The sequence below is a fragment of the Coenobita brevimanus genome, chromosome 50 (genome assembly GCF_032717465.1).
Source record: "Coenobita brevimanus isolate Jiangsu-jjx chromosome 50, ASM3271746v2, whole genome shotgun sequence".
Classification (NCBI taxonomy): domain Eukaryota; kingdom Metazoa; phylum Arthropoda; class Malacostraca; order Decapoda; family Coenobitidae; genus Coenobita; species Coenobita brevimanus.
Genome location: NC_137003.1, coordinates 52,828,519 through 52,854,826, shown reverse-complemented (window position 1 = coordinate 52,854,826; position 26,308 = coordinate 52,828,519). Strand labels below are relative to the sequence as shown.

Here is a 26,308-nt window from a genome sequence, read left to right as displayed (position 1 = left end):
ACAGGGTAAACACAGAAACTCAGGATGGCAAGGTGAAAGATTTGTTATGACACTAGATTTTACATACAGTTTTGTGTTCAAGATCATGAGATCTATCTGGAGGAAATGGTTAACTGGGGTGAAGGGGAACTGGGGAGGAGGAAATCTGGAGAGAGAGATGTCCCGGATATGACACAATCGCCGCCCGGGTATTCTCTGGAAAAGGAAGGGGACCGGAGTTTAACTCTCCGTCTCTACGGGTGTTGTAGCGTGGTGAATTAGTGGTGATAAGGCTGAGAGGGAGATAGGCTATGACCCTAGCTCTGGAAAAGTGAGGCCCGATGTCTGGCTCTTTCTCCTTCTTAGTCTGGTGATAGGGTTGTGTGATTTGTGCCCAGAGTGGGTCTAGCGGTGAAGTTAGAAGGGACTTGAGAGTGTCGGGACAACAAGTTTATGTCACCAGGCCTGGGACTCCTGTTCCAGGGGTAGGAGGGCACTCTCTACCTGTGGGAAGGGATGTGTGTATATGGGGGGTACTTGCTCCAGCTTCAGCGTCACGTTGGGGAAGCCTGCCAGACTCCGAGGAGTACGTTGTCTGGAACTCGTTCTGCGTTGCCAAGCTGCCTCTAGCTAGTTCGGGGGTGCTGCATCTAGCAAGCACATTGGAACACTGTACCTCCTTCTGCGTGGTCAAGCCGCATCAAGCAAGCCCAGTTGTGCTGCCTCTAACAAGCACTAAGTTGATGAGCCCTCACTGCTGCTGGTACTGGTGGCTCGATCAGCGATATGGGAGGTGTGGCGGTTCCAGGCTAGAGAGGCTTCCGGCCACAGTGTATGCCGACTCCCAGCATCCTTCTTGGGCGGACATTTGTACCTCTGCGACTCGGTTGTGGCTGCCAGCATTTGCTTCTGCCCACTTTTTAGCTGGAACTGCGGTACCGTAGATCTTTCAACCTGTCACATTGGGGCCCCAGGCATTTTAGGTATGTTTACATGGCCCTACTCTACCATCCCAAGCACTCAGGCGTCACTTCGTCTTGGATTCGCTCACATGTTTACAGGTTAATGGCACATGTGCTGAATTCATTCATTCATGATCCAGTCCTGTGTTGCCCCGTGAGGAGCATAGGAGCCTGGGGCTAGGCAAGTAGGTCCTAACATTTGAGATGAGAGTGACCAGCCTCATTCATCCTTGAGTGGCATTACATGAGCAATAAAACCCAGCCATCCCTTGGATACAGACTTGCACCGGCTCAATCCAACCGAAGAGCCATAATTACCCATTAAACCACCGAGTGCCATAATTTGGTCATATGGTTACCACCCAGCACAGTAAATGGTTTCCTGGTGTACAGGAAACCATTTGGTTTGTCACTTAGTGTAGAGTCACCCTTAGACTGAAGGAAGAGGAAAGAATGAAGCAAAGAAATACACAAGAGGAAGGAAGAAGAGAAGGAAGGAAGAGAGGAAAGAGCAGCCACTCTCTCCCTTTGTTCATTCCTTCCTTCCTCTTCTGCCTCTTTCCTTCATTCTTTCCTCTTCTCTGTCTATGGGTGACTCTACACCGAGTGACAGGGCAAATGGTGTCCTGCACACCAGGAAGCCTTTTAATATGCTGGGTGGTAACAATATAACCAAATAATGGTGCCTGGTGGTTTAGTGGGTAATTATGGCACTCCAATCGGGTTGAGCCTGTGCAGGTTTATATCCAAGGGATGGTTGGGGTTTATTGCTCGTGTAACGCCACTCTGGGATGAGTGAGGCTGGTCACTTTCATCTTAAATGTCCAGACCAACTTGCCTAGCCCCGGGCTCCTACACGCCTCGTGGGGCAACACTGGATTGGCTGATAAATGTGTGAATACAGCACATGTGCCATTAATTTTATGAATTCTTCTGTGAATCACAGGAAATCACAGGATAGGTTTAGGAAGCTAAAAAACACATCGGCAGGTGCACCAGATGTCTCTTCACATCTGTAAGAAAAAGAAATTGATTTTAGAACTCTGAAAGAAATTGTCCTAGGGCCCACCAGGGGAGCACTTAAATATCTGAAGGTACTGCCATTGAGGAGGCCCTCTGAAACATTTGCCATAATTAAGTGATTTTATATAGGGGAATCTGGGGGACACTTAACCCCGCCAAAAACCTTGGTTATATGGTTACCACCCAGCATAGTAAATGATTTCCTGGGTACAGGAAATCTTTTGGCTTGTCACTCAGTGTAGAGACCATAATGCATCCCTACACTGAGTGAGTGAGTGATGGGCATGCCCATCTGCCAGGATTCAGGGGGCTTGAATGGTGAGTGAATGGAATTGTGGCCCATTGGATTGGGCAAATTTGGGCTGTCTGGATGTTGCTACTCCTCACCCTGCCCTATGGTGGGAAAGGAGGTCTGGATGATGATGATGATGATGATCATGACTGCCATTGAGGGGTTAAATGGACACTCCAACATGACCTTACTCTACAACATAGCCTGTGAACTGCAACGATACTACTTCGACACATCAAGCATGGGTGGGTCAGGTACTGTAGGCTGACGATCACCCCAGCCTAATCCACCATCACATACAAGTATGTTACCAGTAATGATCACAATCGCAGTGTACATCCTTAACTTGACTCTTATTGATGAATTTGTGCCCCGCACACCTTTTAGTAATACCTTGGTGTGACACAACATTGGACTCACCCTTAAGTATCACATATAAAATAATGAGAGATAGTACACCCTCATACTTAGTGGAATTGTTGTGACAGACTTTGGGAAACAAACACTGTCCCTATTCTGCAAACAATATAGCAGGTCAGTGATGTCCTATGCCTCCCCAGCACAGGATACCATCTTGTCCATAAAAAACTAACACCCACTGCAATTTCTTTCAGACCACACAGAAAAATGGTAAACACACCGCTGTAGCTGCTCTAAAGTCACTTCTGACTAAAATTCTCCTTGTCAGAGAATATTTTGTTATATAAAGCACAGAGCTGTTTAATGTACAACATCCCTGTCATTATATAATAGAGCTGTACAACACAAACTACGGCACATTTACTGTTAACATGACAAAGATCCTTATCCCCTTTCAGTTTGGAGCTTGTTTGAAGGTCAAGACGTGTAGTCAGACTGGAGGGTTGCGTTGACTACTAGCCAAAGAGACTCATGCCTACCTCATAACTAAAGCTCATCAAATTTCAGACAACCAAAACATGGCATTCAAATCGTGGGAGTGGCCCAGTTCCTTCACATCAAAACAAACAAGCTACAGACACAAAACAATCACAACACAAGCATTACTGTACCAGTCCCTCTTTACCATCCCACTTCCTGACATTCCTTCAGTAACAATGAAGAAAAAAATTTAACAGTACATAATCATTTCACACACAGGGCAATGCAACATCTCAATCTGAACACTATACTGCAAGTCTCCACTCCCATTATCTATTCATAAATTGAGCTGATTGAGTTCAACTTTACCTATGGGCAGGCACCCCATAAGCCCTGCTCCTTCCTGAAGTCATGGCCTTAAGTACCTAAGGGAAGTGGATGAGGAGGCAGAGCTTATGAGACAAGTTGCCTGGCAACAGGCATAGCTAGGCTTAAGTCAAGGTATCACCCAGTCAACAGTTACCAACTTCATGGGTTGGGTAGAAATCACAGGCAGCACATGCCCTGCTTGTAGAATACAACCACACATTACAAATGATGAAGCATTGCACAGCATAGGCACTCATACAGTGTAGACAACCGATGGGATGACCCCACAGAGGCTGTTTTCCTGTGGTCATTAGGTATGTTCAGCCATGCAAACTGAGGTTGAGCAACAACAACAACTCTGATTATGATTATTCTATTTCCTACTGAAAAATTGGGTGTATGACAGTGATGGCCACTATACAGTATACTAGTAACTAAATCTGCAGTAATGTACATCCATCTATCCATCATCCAATCCTGTGTTGTCCTATGAGAAGCATACAAGCCCAGGGCTAGGCAAGTTGGTCCTGACATTTAAGATGAGAGTGACCAGCCTCACTCATCCCTGAGTGGCATTACATGAGCAGTAAACCCCAATCACTGCTTGGTTATAAACCTGCACCAGCTCCATCCGACTGGAGCACGGTACTTACTCACTAAACCACCAGGCGCCATAATTTGGTTATGTGGTTACCATCCAAAGTAGCAAATGGTTTCCTGGTGTACAGGAAACCATTTGGCTTGTCACTCAGTGTAGAGTGTCCCTGTAGAGTCACCCATAGGCAGAAGGAAGAAGAAAGAATGAAGGAAACAAAGACACAGGAAGAAGTGTAAAGTCACCCACAGGCAGAAGGAAGAGGAATGAATGAAGGAAAGGAAGACAGAAGAGGAAGGAAGGAAGAGAGGAAAGGGCTGACACCCAAAGCACCACTACACTGAGTGAGTGGATGGTGAGTGCCCGCACCTACCACAAGTAATGTACAAATTTATTATATTGCTTGTGTTGAACTTAGCCAATATAATGGTAATGAAAACAACCAAAGCTATTATTAATTTATAATTATTATCATTATTTTAATATTTTACATCATGTACACAATGTTATAAATAAACAGTCTTAGCACTGGAATACATCCTCACTCATGCAAAATATACAAACTTCCATTTATACAAACATTCTTTTCTTACATACAAAAAAACATAAAAATAAAGCATGTGTATATGTATGTGGGGCAGGGCAGTGTTGCCTCCGCCACCACTTTGTGAAGACTCCCGCCCCACGACTCAACCACACTGCACACCTTCCCATCACGTTGCATCACATACACAACCAATAACAGGGACACTTTGGTTGGTTCACACCTGCAACTGCTCCACCACGAACCTCAAGCTACTATACTTCAGAGGTACAGATTATTATGGCTGTATTAAAAACTGGTGGAGCTATAACAGAAAAACTGGAAAACTATTTGAACTCCATAGCAATTATATTTAATGACAATAAAAATCCAAAGCACAGTTACCTATTCATTATGATCAACGGTAAACCAATGCACAAATGTATCTCAGGATTCAATTATTTTTAAAATCTTGATGCATGCACATTTTAAATTAAACCTCTAATTTAAACACCAATATTTTGTTACAGTGTACTCATGGGGTGTATGCACCGTACTTCCCACCCCCAGTAACATGAGCATTCACAAACCTACAAGGCCACACAGCCCCTGCCATGAAGTGAGGTAACAGAAGGGGGCGGAAGGGAACTGAGAGACAGGAAAGAGCTTAGATCAGTAATAACAGAGGAGGAATACTCACCAGGCACTGCTCAGTCTCGACACACGCTCGTTTATGGCAACTGGAATACTTATACACAGGAAATGTTTATGACAACTGGAGTGTCTGACTGACTGCAGTGCAAAATGAAATTCTTTGGCAGATATTATTAAGTCAGACTGTGGCAGGAGTGATGACCTAAGTATTTTATGTTGTGTATATATATCTATTTTTTGGGGGGGCATTACATATACAACAATAAAAGACTACTGGTACTTTCCTACCTTACCAATTAGCAGTCTGATACAAGTCACTCAAAATTTAGTACTGGTATACCGAGTCAGATATGCTATTTACCCCTTACATTGTGACCACCGATGTTCATTTGTATGTGGCATTACAATTCCTGCATTCATTTACTTTTTTTATTTCTTGTGATGTGGAAATAATCCTGTCTCTAAAACCTCACCACATTCATACATACTGTGTGCCAGTCAGCAATACTGCAACAATGAATGTTTGTATGCTCAGAAGTCTTCTCACGTTTCATTTGTGTGTGTGTGTGTGTGCGTGTGTGTGTGTAGATCTATCTATCTATCTTCAGTATCTATCTGTCTATCTATCTATCTATATATATATGAAGGGTTCCTAGTCCAAAGGGGATAAAGCCCCAAAACTAAGTTTGCCACAAATTGCTCCCAAAGTTTGTTTTTGTTATTTCTTGGAAGGAATGGTTAGCAGGCTCCTGGCCTTTGGTTCGTTCTTTCTTGCATTAAAAAAAAAAAAAATTGTAACTCAGCTATCACTAATGAGAGAGCAATGAATTATTAACACAACATAGATCCCAATGTGTTTTAGTGAATTATGAAAAAAAATTTGGTCAATATCCATTATTTATTTTTTAAAATCTACCCCAGCTTTTCAGGTGCCAACTTAGGAAGCAACTTGCGACACTCAATTATATACACAGAAAGATACTTATATCCATATAAAAAAATATACATACAATGATCATTAGATAGATACACAGATAGATGTAAATGTAAACAGGTGGCTGGCAATTGGTGGGTAGACAGATTTTGATGAGACTGATAGATGAAGGATAGATAATGGTAGATAGGTACACATATTAGATGATTATTAGACAGCTACATAGACAGACAGGTTGGACAGATGGGTAGATTCATAAGTTGATGATAGGCAGGCAGATATACAGCTGGAAAGACATGAGAGGTAACTGGACAGATAGACAGTGAGATGATAGAAACAAATAACATATCTTTAACTCTTCAGCCCAAAGCGTGTGACCAATCACAACGCAGGGCCTGCTTGCTGTCTTGATTCTCATTGGAGCACATTGAAATGCGTGGAAGGTAACAGATGAGCTCATGTTTACATTCCACATCACCCCCTTTGGACATACCCAGGATGTGAAAAGTTGTTATGGGGGAATAAGACTGGAAAAACACTTTGTTTTCAAAGGCTTTTCAACCAAGTTTGTAGTGCCATAAGGGGAGTATCTCTACCAACCCGACTTAGAGGAAAAGTGAAAATAGTTCTATCCATCAAAATCCAGAAATCGGGAGACTGGTGCATAGTCAACTTCGGACTGGTGACCCCTCATATCCTTTTATCTATCTATATATATAGGTGGTAGATGGGGGCATCCATCATCCACTCCCTCAATGTTGGGATGCTGTATGGTATCTACACTGAGTGACAAGCCAAATGGTTTCCTGTACCCAGGAAACCATTTACTACATTGGGTGATAACCATATAACCATGGTTTTTGGCCTGGTTAAGTGTCCCCCAGATTCTCTTACTAAAATTACTTAATCACAGCAAATGTTTCGGAGAGCCTGGGAGAGTCCAATACCTGTACCCTGTCCCAACCAAATGGGCAGATTCATATGGCCATGTGGAATGTGAGAGGTGTGAATGAGGAGAGCAAGAGGGTGGAAGTGGTGAATGTGTTCAAGAGTGTGAGATATGCCATGATGGCATTATGTGAAACAAAGATGAAAGGGTGTGAAGTGAAGGAGTGGGAGGGTGTGAAATGTGTAAGATCAGGCATGAATGGGCGAGGAAGATGCAAGGAAGGAGTTGCTTTGTTGATGAATGAGGTGTAGCAGAGTGGAATGAGAGTTTACAAATGTGTCAGCTCGAGATGTATGTATGTCAAGTTCGAGTTTGAAAAGCTTAAAGTCGCTATGATTGTAGGACATGCACCATGTGATGACAGGAGTGTGAGAAAGAAGACAGGTTTTGGGATGAGCTGGATGAAACAGTGGGAGAAATGCCCAGGAGCTGTAATGTGATTGTAATGGGCAATATGAATGGAAGACTAAGCACTGGTTCTGAGGATGACATAATGGGTTGTAATGGAGTACCACGAGAAAATGATAATGGGAATCGACTGAAGGATGTGTGTCAGGAAAGGAGGTTGTGCTTTTGTAACTCATATTTCAAACATAAAGATGCACATAAATATACATGGTATAGAGGGAACAGGGATGGTGTTGAAAGCAGCCTGACTGATTATGTGCTTGTAAGAGGTCGATGCTGGGAATGGTTGCTGATACGTGGGCCGAGAGAGGACGATGTGGAGGTCTGTCAGATCATATCATTGTATTGTGGTATGCAAGATCAAGCTAAGAGGAATGAAGTGGACCAGGAGAGAGAGAGAAGCAGTCAGGAAGATAGACTGAAAGTCGAGAAGCTGAGGATTAAAGAAATGGCAAATGAATTCAGGAACAGAGGGAGAAGTTAGAATCAGTGAACTGGAATGAAATGGATTTGGACAACCTGTGGAATGCATATAGGGATTGCTTAGTTAGATGGAAACAATATCTTGAAAGCCTGATGAATGGGAATAGAGCAGAGCCGCTGTAAACATGACTGGTTTTGGGGGTGTGCAGAGAAGGAATGCAGTGCCAGGAAACATGGCACTCGCACAGGTGAAGAATCCTGTGAAGCAGTTCAAAAATGGGAAAGCAGCTCAGGTTGATGAGGTGTATGCAGAGATGATTAAGGCTAGTGGAGAGAGAGGAATGATGTGCTTGTTGGAGATATGTAAAAAGGCATGGAGGAGTGAAACTGTGCCATCAGAGTGGAAAAAGGCTGTGATTGTACCCCTGTACAAAATAAAGGTGAGGGTGAAGTGCTTGAAAGGGTACAACAGGGAAGAAAGGTTGCTGGTTCTTTGAAAGGAGTGATAAGAAACAGGGAAGTGAGCATGGAAGTGAAAAAGTTACTACATGACAGTATTGTGATACCAACTCTAACGTATGGAAGTGAAGCTTGGACGTTGTTGGAAGGACACAAGTCAAGAGTGAGAGCAGTGGAAATGAGTTATTTAAGAGGAGCCCGTGGAGTCACATGGAGAGACAGGCTGACGAATGAGGATATCAAGGAGCGTTGTGGTGTGGATGTGGATGTGATAGGAAGCGTTATGAGGAACACACTGAGGTGGTTTGGCCATGTGGAGAGGGTGGTTTGGCCATGTGGAGAGGATGGAGGATGAAAGACTGATGAAGAGAGTGTATGTGAGTGAGGTGGAGGGGGGAAGAGGGAGGGGGAGGCCGAGGATGAGATGGAGGGATGGGGTGGAGAGGTATATGAGAAAGAGGGGTGTGAGTTGGGAGCAGGGCAGTGAAATGGGCGACGTGGAGGCGATTTGTTTGTGGCCACCCCAAATGGGATTGAGGCGTCTGGCGATAGATAGAAGTGAGTGTAAGAATTACTGTGGCGTAAGTTTATTCAGTGTGGTAGGGAAGGTATATGGAAGAGGAAGAATTAGTATGGAGAAAGTAAGAGAAATATCAGAAGTTGTAGTGAGTGACGAACAGAGCGGCTTTAAGAGTGGTAGAGGATGGGTGGACCAAATATTTGCAGTAAGACAGATAATGGAGAAGGCTTGCGAGAAGGACCATACAGTGTTTACGACATTCATGGATCTGGAAAAAGATATATGACAATGCAGACTGTGGAAAATTTTGCGCACGTACAGTAGAAATGGTAAGCTGCTAGGTGCTGTCAAGAGTTTTAATGATGGTAGCGAAGCATGTGTAAGGGTTAATGGCATCAATGTGAATTGTTCACAATTGGTGTTGGCGTGCGGCAAGGTTGTATGATGTCCCCATGGTTGTTCAATATATATATGGATGGGGTGGTGAGAGAAGTAAAAACATGAGTAATGGAGAGAGGGATGGCATTGGTAATGAATGGTGATGAATGGATTATCACAAATTTGCTGTATGCTGATGATACAGTACTACTTGTAAATACCACACAAGAACTTGGTAGACTAGTGCAGAGTTTTGTTAAGGTCTGTGAGTGTTGTGCCTTGCGAGTTAATGTAGCAAAGAGTAAAGTGATGGTTACCGAGAGAAAAGGTAACTCCCAGTGCGATGTTACAGTGGACAGAGAGAGACTGAAATTGGTGGAGTTCAAATACCTCGGTACAGTGATAGAAAAGAGAGGAAAATGTGAAAAACAAGTGGAAAGTATAGTGACACAAGGAAGGAAAGTAGCTGGTTCTATGAAGGCCTTGATAAGAAACAAAGGTTTGAGTGATGGGGCCACACAAGGCTTACATGATGGAGTGCTAGTGCCAACACTAACATATGGATGTGAGGCTATGGTGTGGCATGAAAATGAAGTCAAGAGTGAGAGCAATGGAGATGGGACTGCTGAGGAATGTATGTGGAGTAAAGAGAGTGGATAGGATAAAATAAAAAATGTGATTTGTGAAAGATGTGGAGTAAGGAAGTCTGGACACCAGAATCAAAGAGAGTGTACTGAGATGGTATGGTCATGCGGAGAGAATGGATAACAACAGAGTGGTAAAAAAGGTATAACTGAGTGAATTTGAAGGAGGGAGGAGGCGAGGTAGGCCAAGGAGAAGGTGCAAGGATATGGTGGATGAGTGTGTGAGGAAGAGGTATGGAAGTCGGTGAGGCTAGGGGACTGACAAGAGATCGAGCTGGCTGGATAAATGTTGTGAGAAGTGCATGATCAGGGATTTGGCACCCCTTTTTAACGTGACAGTGTCCAGATTGACTCTATCGCATACGTTTGTGTGAAGCTACAGAATGTAGTGAATGTGTCTTGGTGAATCAGATAATCAGGATTCCAGGAGCCTGAATGATGAGTAAATGGAAGCATGGCCTATTGGACTGGCCAAACTTAGGCTATCTGGACGTACTACTCCTCACCCTGCTCTAGGGTGAGAAAAGGAGGTCCAGATGATGATGATGATGATGTGTATATATATATATATATATATATATATATATATATATACAGTAAAAGTCCATTAATCCGAACACGGATAATCCAAAAATCCCAATAATCTGAATTTTTGAAGAAGGCTGACAAAAACTCCAAAAGCAAAAAAATAAAAAATAAAAAAACTGAAACTGGACGCCAAATGTGCTGATGCCAAGCGGTGTGGTCATGGATCATGAAATGCATGGATTGGCAACGCTTCATAAGCAACCGACCACTTTTGGATCTGTGACATAGCTTTAAGGAATTTTCCACAGTAATACATATTAAGTTTTTGTGCTTTTACAATACGTGCATATTATTATTAACCCTGGACTTACTCTCTCTAATTGGATTTACCTGCCTACAACTGCTGTTTTCAACACTATGCATTACTGGTGAGTTAAACAGCCCATAACATCTCTTAATTTACCAATTACAGTTCGTGTCTTCAGTAATACATTATTAAGTAAAAAATCTGTGTAATACATAATGTTAATATGTGCCATATTGTATTACGAGTAAATGAAAAGTGATCGATTCGGTAAAATTTCAGTTTAAACATGAAATTGTCTTAAGGGTCCCACCCCAAAATCCGAAAAATCTGATAATCCAAATGATTCTCGGTCCACTGCCATTCGGATTAATGGACTTTTACTATAAAGATATATATATATATATATATATATATATATATATATATATATATAGGTATACCCCGGTTTAACAATGCAATTGGTTAAGTAAAAACCCCTCATCAGGCAGGGTATCATATATCGGAGTAGATTTAACATGTAAAGTACAGTATAGGGATGAGTTTTTGAGCCTTGAGTTTCTCCCCAAACCAAGTCCTAAACCCACTGAAATGAGTCCAAAAACAAGTTTAAAGCCAATCTAAATGGCCTAACAGCTGAAAACGAATCTAACCTAACACCTGTAAATAACTCACTAAAACCAACAAATAAAATCTGAAAATCATCAAATACAAGTCTGGAAAAAATCAAGCTTAGTAAACTGTACCCTGAAAATCACAATGATCACCCCACCTATGGCTAAAACACATTAATCTAAGTCTAAAAACAGTTCATAGATCAACCTAAACACAAAATTTAGTCTCTCGAAATCGGTAACAAAAAATCAAAACCCATCGTTAAGCCAGGGTATCGCATCTAGAGATATCGTATATCGAGGTATACCTGTGTGTGTGTGTGTGTGTGTGTGTGTGTGTGTGTAATAAAAATAAAAAGTGCATGCCATCCTCTACTTCACGCAACCAACACCATGCCATTTTTCTCAAAGTAACAAAGCTGAAAATTTGTCCACAACTTTATAAGAATTGGCCATTCAGTATAAAATATATATATCATATATATTATGTGATATACAGATAAGAGATGATGCAGACAGACAGGCAGATAAAGGTACACAGACAGACATAATAAATGGGGTTATAAGAGAGGTAAAAACTTATGTGGAGAGGAATCAAGCTAGTAGTGAAAAGGTGGAATATCTCAAATCTGATTTATGCAGATGGTCCTGTGTTGCTAGCTAATAGCAGACAAGAGCTTGGCAGTGACGTAGTTTTGAGAATGTCTGTGGGTACTCGGCTTTGAAAGTAAATTTGAATACTGTAAAAACAAAGTAATGGTGGTTGTGAGAGCACGTAACTCACATGTAATGTAATGGTGAATAGAGACTCGAACTGGTTAGGACATTTAAGTGCTTGGGTGCAATGACAAACACGGAACATGGAAAGGAAGTAGAAAGCTGAGGAGCACAGGAGGAAAGCTGCCGATACTAAGAAGGCTGTGATTCTTGCACAAAACTGAATATAGGGAGTGGCAGTTGCTTACATTAGTATGTGGATGTGAAGTTTTGGTGCTGTATGAAAGTGAAATGTCAGGAGTAACATCATGGGAACAAAGGCTGTTGTGAATGTGTGTCAAGTGCAGGATACGGAATACATTTACGTGATTCAAGAAAGATGTACGGAAGCCTATGGAAACCAGAGAAAGTGTGCTTAAAATGTATGGCCATATGGAAAGAAAAGGTGTGAACAGGATGGTGAAAAAAGTATGCGTGAGTTTGAAGGCATTACACCATGACAAAGAGAGAGTGATATGGTACGTATGTGTGTGAGAAAGCAAGGTATGAAGGTTGACAACGATAAGGAACTAAGTGAGGGTTGAGCAGGTTGGAAGAATATTGTTTAGAAATATATGACATGGATTTGGCACCCTAGTTTTTTTTATGGTGATGTGACAGTTACTAGAATGTCTCTGGCTGATGAAGTGATGTGTAAGTATGGATGCTTATGGCTGTGAGGTGAAGTCAAGATTCTGGGGGTCAATAGTTAGTAAATGTGTGGCCCATGTAACTGGACAGACTTTCAACAGTACTCCCTCTATCAGTATTTCTTATGCTTTCTGGACCCTGCCTCATCCCATCCTTAAATGGGAAAAGAGGTTAGGATGATGATGATGATGGTAAAATTATTTAAACCATTTTACTTCAAACTGCTATACTGTGAATGAATGTATGGCATGATATGGAACTGAATTAAGCTGTTGAACTGATACACAAGACAAAGGTTGAACCCTGTCAGTCCATAATGGTTCTAATCTACAGATAAAAGTAGCGTGTTGATCTGGATAGTATAACCTAAAGGGTGGAGATGAGAATTTTGAAGACAAAAAAAGAATGAGAGCACACAAGGTTTGTTTCACTAGATTTTCTGCTGACACCTTTTCAAATCAAATTAAATGATGCCATACTTCCTCTTAAGGAATTCCCATACTGAGGGTGGCTGTGGTGCAGCTGATTTTTTTTTTTTTTTTTTTTTTTTTTTTCAAGGGCTGGAACCTACTCCATAAGCCAAAACAATCTAATTACTTCCCAATAGTTGCTGGAAATGGTCGAGAAAAAGACATCTTAGATGTAAATAAGATTTGTAACAATAAAGACAAAGGTAAAGGTGGGCGTGGATGCCATGAGATGATACCTATGGTGCTCATCTCCATAACTTAGGCCTTTGAGCCTATGGAGGGCTTTTCACCCAATATCCTGTGAGCCAAGGCAACTGCATCACCTAGGCTACCACAGTTCCCTTCCCTAGGTCCCCTCCTCCCCCCCCAACTGTGGGCATAGGCTTCACAGCTTGTTCCCAAGGCCCAGTGGTCCTCCTACATACCATACACCTGTAAGTGTTACCCTAGGTAGGTACTCATTTTACCCACTAGCTCACAAAGGGTGGATAGACACCTTGGTTGAGTGGTGCCACTACTGCACTTTCACTCAGTCATTCCATGACTATCACAGGAACTTGCTTATTATACCTTCACTATATCATTCAATCACTCCATCACTATCACAGGCAATCATTAAATCACTTACTTCACCATTTAACAATCCCTCACTGAGTGACAGTGAAGTTTCAACTTGAACTTTGACTTATTTACCTGCAGATGACTCTCCTGCCAAAAAAAAAAGCAATCAATGTATGGCTAGTTACTAAGCTTGTAGCCAATCTTTATCAACACGGCAGTGTCTACCACAGTTGGTGGTAGCTAACCATATTCTATACTTCCTACTACTATATAGCCATTTCCAATATGTGGTTCTTACTCATCTGTCACAGGGAACTGCAACAGGATGATGACATGATGATGATGATAACCTAATGAATAATGAACAAATTAGAGGTACAGGTTGTGGTGAAAGTGAGGTGAAGAAAACGGTGAAGGTGGACATAATATCTATCTATCTGTCTACACACATACACATTAGTATATAATCTGACTGCAACAGTATATTCCCCTGTAAATGGTCTACAAGAGAATAGTGAAATAGTCCTATACATCTCACAGTTTCACCAATGTACATGACGAGAGTGGTGGCTGAATAGGGAGATGTTGACAAAAGTTTTAATGAACAGCACAGAGCCCTCACGAACAACCTCTTCAGAGTTACTGATTCAATATGTGGTTGGGCAAGAGGGCCACCAAGACATAATGTGACTTGGTGGTGGGATGAGGGTGTAGAAGGTGGAGTTAAGGAGAAACAAAGGCTTTTCCAGGATTGGAAGAAGGGTGGTAACAAAAAGGAATACTTGGCTGCCAAGTGCAAGCTAGAAAAGAGGTTTACAGTGCGAAGTCTGAGTCATAGAGACTTTTACTAAACTGAAATCGTGTGGAAGAATATGATTTTTAAGGTGGCAAATTAGGTCAAGAGGGAGAGTAGGGATATCATACGACGAAGTGAGCAGTGTGTGAAGACTGATGAAGGAAGGGGTTGTGGTGAACAATAGGGATATTAAAGATGCAAGGAGACAGCATTATATAGTCAGTTGTTGAATGAGGAGTCTGGCTGGGATAGGGAAGGTTTGGAGTCAGTAGATCCAGTGTTTGGCCCTTGGCCTTTGATTGACACTGCTATTGTAAGCAGGGCGATAGGCAGGAAGCAGGTGGGGAAGGTAGCAGGTGTGTCTGGGTTGACGGCTGAAACAATGAAAGCCTCAGGAGATATAAGAGTGAGGTTAGTCACTGACCTGATATGATTTTATATGACTGTGCTGTCCCAAATGATTGGCTGAAGAGTGTAATTGTAAATGTGTACAAGGCAAAGGGTGATGCCCTAGAAAGAGGAAGTTATAGAGGCATAAAGCTTTCAGACCAGATAATGAAGGTAATGGAGAGAGTTCTAGAGACCAGATAATGAAGGTAATGGAGAGAGTTCTAGAGACCAGATAATGAAGGTAATGGAGAGAGTTCTAGAAGATATGATTAAAGAAAGTGAATATTGATGAGATGCTGTTTGGGTTTATGCCAAGCAATGGAACCACTTATACCATATTCATTGTTTGGGAGCTTCAGGAAAAATATATTGGAAAGGAAAGGGAACTGTACTTTGTTTTTGTTGATTTGGAGAGGGCCATTGTCAGAGTCCCTAGAGGTGAAGTGGGCAATGAGAAAGCTTGGGATCAAGAAGTGGCTGGTTGGGGTGGTTATGGCCATGTATGTGGGTGCTCACACCCAGGTAAGGGTGAATGGAGATTTGAGTGATAAGTTTTCCACGAATGTTGGTGTGCATCAGGGCATGGTACTTGAAGCCCTCTCATGTGACTTCAGTAATGGACTTCCGTGGGAGATCTTGTATGTTGATGATTTGGTGTTGGTTGGAGAGAATGAAAGGAAGATGGAACAATGATTAAGGAAGTGGAGAGATGGTATGGGGCACAAGGGCTTAAGAGTAAATGCAGATAAAACAAAAGTCATGGTATCTAGGGCTGGAGGTGATACTATCAAAGAAGAGGCAGAGTGGCCATGTGCGATTTGCTGCAAGGGCGCAGGAGGCAATTCCATCTTGCGCAGTGTTTGTGATAAGTGTGTGCATGAGAGATGTAGTGGTACTAGAAGCAGACCGGGAGATAATGCTGATTTCATGTGTGTGGTGTGTCAGGGAGAGCATGTGGATTTTGCCAGGCATGAAAGGACTGAACTTGCTGGTGAGCCTATTGAGTGTGTGGAAGTCTTGTTATTTGGGAGATGTTATGTGCAGAGTGAGGAGTGGTTGGAAGAAGTTCAGGGAGCTGTTGCCTCTTCTGACATTGAGAGCTTTCTCCCTACGTGCTAAGGGTCTTGGTAGGCAGCATGTGTTCTTTGTATGCAGCATGTGTTAGCAGTGTAATGCTGTATGGTGGAGAGACCTGGGCAGTGAAGGAAGAGGATATTTGCAAGCTCAAACGTACAGAAATGGCAATGATTAGGTGGATGTGCAGTGTGTCCCTGACAGCAAGGCCTGGGGGGGCTGGGTTTACGATGTTAGAGTTGAGAGGTAGGACAGGACTGGAGTGTATTGGTGATGTGATGAGGAGGGGTAGATGGAGATGGTTTGGGCATGTGGAGAGGATGGAGGATGATAATTTGGTGCAGAAAGTGAGAAGTGTAAATGTTGGGTGTAGGGTAGTGAGAGATAGACAGAAAAAGACCTGGGATGAGGTCACTGAGTGTAACCTCAGGGTTAAAGGACTAAATAGGGAAGCTGCCAGAGATTAAGCAGCATGGAAAGCCACTATTAGGTGACCAAGGCTAATGCATGCAAGCATGTTGGAGCCTTCAAAAATGAAAATGAGACATCACTTGATTTATGATATTGTTCTACAAGTACCGAAATCATTTGTTTACCACTAAGGCAACGTCACAATGCAAGGGGTAAAAAAGTTTCACTGTAAGAAAACATTTGCAAACAAATGAGCATGGATAAAACAGTACTCAGATATAATAAATGAGTTGACCTTTGTTTTATTTAAAAAAAAAAAAAAAAAAAAAAACCTAAGGTACCATTCCTACAACAATGCAACATTTGTATATATTTGTAAATATAAAGAATTTGGATCACTGTAAACTGTCATCCAATGCCCAGTATAACTATGTGGTACTTTTTCTATACAAACCACTCACCTGTCATGAAAATTACATTTCTGTACTAAAATGACAAGTCACTATTCCACTTTAAGTATTAAAATGTAACTGACAATGTTCTTTTAAAATTGCTAGGATAACTGAAACTCTCTTTGTGACCAAACAACTATTAATACAAAGTATTAGTGCTAAGTTGTTCAATATGACCAAATAACACTGAGAGGTGGTTACACCAGCCACAAAATTATTAAAACTTTTAAATTACTAAGTCTCCAATACACAGTTAATTTTGCAATCTGAAGGCAAAAAATTAAGACTTTAAAAATATTAAAAATATAAATTCTAGCATCATAATACATCTAAGAGTATGAGTGTGGGTGCAAGAGCTCCTGATTCTGACTGAGGCACGCACAGGTCACACACGGTCGGGGAGTGAGATGCTGGATAGACCACCTCCTTACTTATTGGCATTGTTAATCACCAAGTAGGTTGGTACAAGGTGATAACAGTCACACATAACCATGCAGGCACCATGTAAGACCACACAGGGCAATGCAGGACCTAACATGACAATCCCAAGTCATGCAGGGTTAGTCATGCTGGCACCATGTAACAGCCACTCCCCTCTTCTTATGCAATGGGTGGGTTTGGCTGAGGCTGACCCAGCTCCCGGCAGCACAAATGATGTCCGTGTGAAAGGCACAGTACAGTAAATAACAAACAACTGAGGTAAAAGTTCATTTGAACTCTTTAGTGTTCCAGAGTTGAAACTGGGATAATTTACATTATTCCGCCTCTTGCATACAAAACTCATAATTAAAGGAGTCTCCAGGATGATGTGGGTGGTGGCCAGGAGAGAGTGAGCCATGAAGCAGCAATGAACAAGGCTCAGTAATTTGTGAGACTACCAAAGCCTGAGTTTTCTCTTCCCACACTACCACAAATGCACTCTTAATATACCTATACTCGATTTTTTTCCAGCTGATGATCCACTTTCGTGAATGTGGCACCTGCGCACTCCTGCTGCGAGATTGGTTGGTTTCAGTTTCATGCCTGAATTATCAATATTTACAAAAAACAGTAGTACCTCATATTCCAGTTTTCATAAATGCAGTTTTGCATTTTCACTGTACTATACAAACAGACATGAAACGAGTTATGTATTTATGTTTCACCCAAATGGACAATGAATTTGAGGAAGCTGAATCTGAATTGAAATATTTATTGTTGTAAAAGGTACATTGTTGTTGCATCTCCCTTTTTAAAAAATAAACGTACTTGGCTTTGTAAGTGCAAATAAAAGGTATCTTAATACTTAGGCACTTGTTACATTACACAATAGTACCATTCTCAGTAAATCAGCGGTTTTGTCAATGGTAAAGTGGTGGAAGTGGGGAGGCGAATGGAACAGTCGCTACAGAGGAGGGGGGGGCACGAGAGACAGCAAGGTGGGAAAAACAAGTTGTCTCGCAAGATGTCAGACTTTACTATGGATCACACTTAATTCACTGCTTCAATACCTTCGCCAACATTACCGTAAGTATATATATATATATATACAGTATATATATATATATATATATATATATATATATTTATTTATTTATTGGAGATGCAACAACTCTGTACCATTTACAACAATAAATATTTCAATTCAAATTCAACTTCCTCAAATTCATCGTCCATTTGCATGAAGCACAGATAAATACACGTTTCATGTCTGTTTGTACAGTACAATGACAATGAAAAACAGCATTTATGAGAATTGGAATATAAGGTACAATTGTTTTTTGTAAATATGATACTTCAAGTATGAAATTGAAAACACCCAATCACACGGCAGGAGTGCGCAGGTGCCACATTCATGAAAGTGGATCATCAGCTGGAAAAAAATTGAGTATAGTCATCACCACACTGTACAACAATTTTTTCAGCCACCAGATATCTTGCAAATAAAATCTTGCATAACACAAATTCAACATATCTGACAGCATTGAACAAGGTGACCATACCTTCTGGAATATGTCCATCCACTTTAACATTTGCCTAAGTACTGTACAACATGAGCAGCCAAGTACAGCTGAGCAAAAAAGTATCAAAACCCTTGCTAATAATTCAAGTTTAAACTTGCTGTGCCATACCAAATCTTGATTCAGTATTAAAAGATGTACAGTTAGCTAAAAGGTGCAGCTACAGTCTTGTTCCACTGGACTAAGATATGAGAAGGCTGCCTTGTATTATTGGTATTTACCTTTAGCACAGCCATACAGTACACATTAATCCTGACTTCACCACAGCTGGACCACTAGAGCCAAGGTGAGAGAAGCATACAATGATACACAATAATGCCCTTGCCAAACTATATCATCAGTTCCTGTAACTATACAGTACTGCAGTTTTAACTTCAAGGAACTTAAACCAGTAACAATGATTCATTTTAGACAAATCATTTATACTGCAGTTACACTACAAAGGTGAAGATATGATGGCTTATACTATTTACAATTTTCTTGAATTCTTAATTTGTGCACTGCCCAGGCATAGAAGCAAGATACCAGTAATAATCAGTGAGCCAAAAAGGAAATCTAAGTTAAGTTATGGTAATAGTACAAGTACACTTTTTGCTTCCATGTAAAGTGACCTCGCATCCAAGACGTTTCTTTAGTAGTGATCACCTTTAATATTGTTGACTCTCACTCAATTAGTACAACTTGCTTCCACAGATGTGTGTGAAATACTGAGGAGGGGGGAAGGGGATCGAATATTCCAGGAAGTTCTGGGAGTCCCAGGAGAGGTGTCTCCGCCAATAAAACCATGCATTGGCTGGGAGAGGTGCAGCAGTCAACCAAAATATTTGTTTGCATGTCATGTTATTGGGCGACAGAGTCTTGTCTGATCTAAATAATTTTTTACCACAAGGTTTATCATTTGTTCAGTACAGAATCTGCCTGGTATGACAGTGTTGTCTGATCTAATGAACTGGACACGACGTCACTGTACAATGAATTTCAAAATTTTTTGTCTAACTGAAAAATTACCGATAGTTTGGCTGTTGCTTACTACGTGTATGCAGTGAAAATGTATTATATGGCATATTGCTAGATATACTGTAACCTGGTAAAAAAATAGATGTGGCTGTCATATACTGTATAAAAAGGCATCACTCTTAAGGTATAAACTGTATCTGAAGTAACTACTGTATACCTTCTCAGCTAACCACAAAAACATATGCTCAGAGACTACTACTGTCACTTCTTTTCTTCACTTCCTCTTTCCACTCGGGATCCAAAACGTTGTGCTGGTACGTTCAATCACCTACAGCACATCATGTATTACCACTGTTCATATATATGCCCAGTATATATTACATATATATATATATATATATATATATATATATATATATATATATATATTTTATATATGTATGTATGTATGTGTGTATGTGTGTGTGTGTATATATATATATATATATACACTCAACCCTCGGCTATCACAGGTTCCGCTATAGCATATCTCGCTATCACGCCTATATAAAAAACTACCCAAATACCTTTATCACGCACTAAATGCCTGCTATCACGCACCGGAAATGCTTGAAATTTTCAAGAAGACCAGGCTCCGGTGCTCTGCCCAGCCAACAAAAGCTTCACTCTGTGATAGGTCATGTGACATCAGCGCCAGCCAAGCACTGATTGGCCGCCCGACCGACTCTCCTGCCCGCCAAACCATTCAAGTGCGCACCCTCAGACCGTGAACAGTGACAGCGAGAACAATAACCCTTTTTATGATATGACCATGGCCAACGTACCCCCTCCCTGTCCCACTACCATCACCCAACATAATGCTGCAGCACCTGGCAGGGAAATAAAAGAAGGAAGAACCTAAGTTATGCAGATAAACTGGAAATGTGAAACTTATAGACAATGGAGAGACCAAGTGAAGTGTGGGGAAGAAATATAACATCAGTGAATCAACTGTGAGGGGTATTTATAAGAATCATGATCACATCATAAAACATGCTCATTTTTGGACTATTGTATGTTAATATGTGGTACAAAATGGGTATCTTAGGGGTAAAGATTGAGGTCATGGCACCAATTAGAATTATTTCCATAAGTTCTTCAATTCGGCTATCATGGTTTCGGCTATAGCGCAGCCATAGCAGGACCAATTGGGAGTGATAGCCGAGGGTTGAGTGTGTGTATATATATATATATATATATATATATATATACTTTAAGTGTATATAACATGCCCTACATACTTTGTCTCTTCTGACGTTTCTTAAACAAACAATATTAATACAAATTTTTTAACCAATATCTTAAACTTTAATAATTTCCATATCTCTCTAATGTCTTGTATATGCAATGATATGGATCTGCTGTATTACAATATTGTGACTCGTAATCTTACTTATCTCTTTACACAGTACTGTACCTGCTGATTAACATATCCTAACCACCTCTCTCGTCATTATCTCTTCATCAGCCAGAAGGACCTTATTTCGGCAAAAACCAGCATCAGCCAAGACCAATGTATGCAACCTCACCTCAACCCTGCCAAGACGACCACTGTACTGCTTCCTAGTCAGTCGTGAGCTTCAAATGCCCAATTAATGCTGACATGCAAAAGACACCTGATAACTGTGACTGTCTCATCCCTCATTCTTGCCTGATTACCTTCCACAATGGGTGTTAAGTAGGCCAAATACTGCATTCAGAACAATCACTACATCACATGTAATGCATATCCTGAAAAAATTCTGATAGTTATCTGTTTAGTGGCTAAAAGTTCACATGATAAATACAGTTGTAAAATGCTAAGGAAATTATAATTTGAGAATCTCACTCTACCACCAGTGTCACATTATTCACTAGTATCACAAGATAAGACATCCTACTGACTCCATACCACAGGGAACACAAATTTATTATCACTGTTGTGTGCTAGTTTACCCCTGAGCAAAGAAAACACTGTGATTTGATTCACAAAGTGACATGTGACCCTAACCTCTCCAGCCAAATGAACTGTTTCTCACCAGTTATCAATACAAGCTGAGGAAAAAAATTTCTGGCAAACTGAGAATTATACTACTCCCCTAACTAAGTGTTAAATAGAAATAATCACTAATCATATGGATACCAAAATATCTGCACTAAATTAGATCATGTGAGATTTTAAATGAACCTGGTTATAACGAGTATGAAAAACTAATAACTTTAAGAGAAAACAAAGCACAACCAAATGGCAAAAATGAACTCCATATACCAAACCCAATGGTAAAAAGAGCTTGTTATGATGTCTACAGCCAGAACCACCTTGAACTCACCTCCCGGAAGCAGGTAAAATGTTCTCTTTCATTTCTCTGAACACATAAAACTGTACAAGACAGATATACTATAATACTCTCTCTCTCTCCCAAGATCTCCAAACACTGCTGTACCATTTGAGTTGAGTGACTAGTTGCATGGGCGGCGATGGTGGTGTTCACGAAGTGGCACCGGCTGCTCTTCCCTGCTGAACGGTATAGCGGCCAGGCAACCTAATGTCAAGGCTCTAGCCTGGCCGTTTGTGGGTGGTGAGGAAGTGGTGGGGTGGGCAGAGTGGCCGGGGGCTATCCTTGGGGTGAATACGCGAGGGTCAGGGGTTGCCCAGGCGTGGGAATATTCTGCGCTGTGGCTCTGGGGTGTAATAGGGTCGGCTGTTGTAGTAGGCTTCCTGAGTGTACCTGTAACACACATTTATTTCATCAGTTCTCTTACAGTAACTAATTTCATACATCCATGACTTATTCCTTTACTCTCCCATCAGGAGTGTGATGGCCTATAGCTATGCAACTCAGTACAGATACTTTAGGGAGACCAGTCACTTGCCCCTCAATAGAATCATACGACCAATAATCTCAACCAATCCTCAGACTTAGGTCAGATGGAGCGTCACAACCCATTACAGACGTGGCTCAGTGGGTTTGAGCGCTCTGACCACAGGGTCAGAGGTTTGAGTCCACCCAAGGGTCACTGGCAGACATCAGGAAGGGCCTCCGGTCCTAAAGTGCTATAAGCTCCAAAACCTAAGTCCTCTACCCAGGGGAAACACCTTAGCCCTATCAAAAAAGGGGGACACAGCATCATATATCATCATCACCATCATCATCTGGACCTCCTTTCCCACCCTAAGGCAGGGTGAGGAGCAGCAATGTCCAGACAGCCCAAATTTGCCCAATCCAATGGGCCATGCTTCCATTAACTCATTATTCAAGCCCCCAGAATCCTGATACATTCACCACGTTCTGTAGCTTCGCATAAATGTATCCAACAGAGTCAATCCGGATGCTGCCATGTTAAAAGGGGTGCCAAATTCCTGACCATGCACTTCTCCTCACAACATTAATCCAGCCAGCTCAATATCTTGTCAGTTCCCTAGCTTGACTGACTTGCAAACCTCTCTTCCTCACACACTCATCCACCATATCTCTCCACCTACTCCATGGCCTACCTCGCCTCCTCCCTCCTTCAAATTTGCTCATCACATCTCATCAGCCATTTGAGTGTCCACTGCAGGACCGGCCTATCCCGACCAAAGTGGGGACGATACAGCCAATGTATCTCTACCAAGTGGCTTAGGCTGTCTGGTAGAGACTGTATGTAGGGTGAGAAGTCCTTGTAAGTGTAATTGTAGTTTTGCAGTGGCTTTGGATGTGTGTGTAGTCTGTGAACCAAGTGTAATCGGCCAGCGCAAGCCGACTGGGTGCAAGTAACTTTATAGTATGCAGCACTGGTTCAACCACAGCATCCCTTATGTCTGCCAAGCAGTACGTGGCCAGAAGAACACTCCTAAAGTTTATTACCCTGGTGGGGCACGAACCTTCATACTTCTGTGTACGAAAACACACGCTTTATCACAGTACCACAGAGGCTCTAAGATATACCTTTTTCACCTCTCTATTGTTCTCTGTTCTCTCCACATGATCATACCATCTCAGTACACTCTCTTCAATTCTGTGTCCTTAATCTTCCTCAATCCACATCTTTCACGAATTACATTATTTCGTATCCAATCCACTCCCTGTACTCCACATGCATTCCTCAGCAGTCCCATCTTCACTGTTCTTACTCCTTACTTTTCATTTTCATGCCACACCATAGTCTCACATCCAAACGTTAAAGTTGGCACTAACACTCCTTCATGTAAGCCTCGTGCAGATACGACACTCAGGCCTCTGTTTCATATCAAGGCCTTCATTGCACCAGCTACTTTTCTTCCTTGTGTCACTCTACTTTCCACTTGTTTTGCACATTTTCCTCTCTTTTCTATGACTGTACCCAGGTATTTGAACTCTCTCACCAATTCCAATCTCTCTCCATTCTCTGTAACATCACACTGGGAGTCACCTTCTCTCTCATTAACCATCACTTTACTCCTGTCTACATTTACCCTAAAGGAACAATGCTTACAGACATCAGCAAAACTCTGCACTAGCCTACCAAGTTTTTGTGCAGTATTTGCAAGTACATTAGTACTGCATCATCAGCATACAACAAATATGAGATACTTCATCCATCACCATTCATTACCAACGCCATCCCCCTCTCCATTACTCGTGTTTTTACGTCCCTCATCACCCCATCCATATGTATATTGAACAACCATGGGGACATCACACACCCTTATCACACACCCACACCGATTGTGAACCATTCACTTAGATGCCATTAACCCTTACACATGCTTCAATGTCATCATAAAAAGTCTTGACGGCACCTAGCAGCTTACCATGTACACCGTACATGCGCAAAACTTTCCACAATCCTTCTCTGTCCACTTTGTCGTATGCTTTTTCCAGATCCATGAATGCCATAAACACCTTATAGTCCTTCTCACATGGACTCTGTCTTGTGACACTAAAATATTTATTATTGTTCTCGAAATAAAATCATCCTTATCTGATCTTAACCCCTCCTAGGCTTTGTTCAAACTGAATAGCTAGCTGAGACATTGGGCTAAATCACTGCCACCGCCTTGTTTCTCTTACCTTTGTACAACAGTTCTAAAATATTATTCATCCTATGCTGACTCTCATCTTTATTACCACATAAAGTCTATATCTGAAAATAAAACCTAATTGACCATGCCCTTGAGTCATGGTCTTGCTCTGCCATAATTCAATATCTGTTCCACTTAGTTTTCAATATATGCCTTGTTTATGATACTCTGTTCAATAGGATTTCCATGATATTGCCACAAACGGAAGGACTGCCAGGCGAACCAAGGGAACTACAGTGAACTCTCACATTTGGCGAGCAATAGGTGCGAAAAAAACTCACACTGGAATTCGCCAAATCTGAACTGAACAACTAATGGGAAAAAAATAAATTGGTCCTGGGAATGCATGACTGGATTGATTTTCCACCTATAGTATAACATTACTGGGTGTAAATCATGTAATAAACACACATAACATGATTCAATTTATTTTAGCTAAGAAACAATACAAAACAGAAAAACGTACAAAAAGAAAATAACAGGCTTCATGTACACGTGGTGTATGGTGCGTGGAAGCCTTAGTTGGCGTGACTGTTTACATACTGCGCATTGAGGATTCATCTGCACCTTTTTCGATATTGGAAAACAGATCTATCTATCTACTGCCAGATGCCATAATCAGGTAAGGGGTGGCCATTTGACTCTGAGTTATTTGTTTTACAGGGAGGGGCACTAACCCTCAACCAACCCACTTGTTGACATGTAGGGACCACATATGGTTTGGTTATATGGTTACCACCCAGCGTTGTATGGCTTCTTGGCTTACAGGAAACCGTTTGGCTTGTCACTCAATGTAAAGCCACCTATAAAGGAAAGAAAAGCAATAAGAAGTGACAGGAAAGATGGGAGAAACAGGAAGAGAGAAGGGCAGGCACAGAAAAAGAATGATGAAGGTTAAGGAAGAAGTAGGCAGCACAACATCAAGTGAGTGAATGATGGTTGCCACCATCTACCACTAAAGGAAGATATAAGATGTTTAAATAACTGATGAAAATAAAATTTTATTACATTTCATCACAGGAGGGTCCATAGAAGAATAAACTTAAATTTTAGTAGTATTTTCCTTATGTATTATGGTTGTTATTGCTTTTAAACCATATAATTTCATATTGTAAATTTTGCAATGTGAGGTGTTTCATACTTGGGTAATTTGTCACAAGATTTCACTTAACCTTAGCTGGGAATATGACTTAAGTCCTTTGTGAAGTATTCTTAAGCTCATTTCTCAGCTAAGTGAAGAGGACAAGCTAAGTATTGAATTAAGAAACATTTTGAGAATCATTGTTAATACGGGCCATGAAGCCTCACTTCCTGTAGCTTCTGTTGTCCC

At 41.3% G+C, this 26,308-nt stretch overlaps 1 protein-coding gene across 1 annotated transcript in view; it reads right to left on the bottom strand.

Annotated features, from left to right (window-relative positions):
* Positions 1–22,575: 22,575 nt before the first annotated feature.
* The window catches only part of LOC145399833 (uncharacterized), a 170,258-nt gene continuing 166,525 nt past the window's right edge, over positions 22,576–26,308 (bottom strand). Inside the window, exon 12 of the mRNA XM_080272400.1 lies at positions 22,576–22,663. Within this exon, the coding sequence (XP_080128526.1) occupies positions 22,576–22,663 (88 nt within the window). The remainder of the gene's footprint in view (positions 22,664–26,308) is intronic.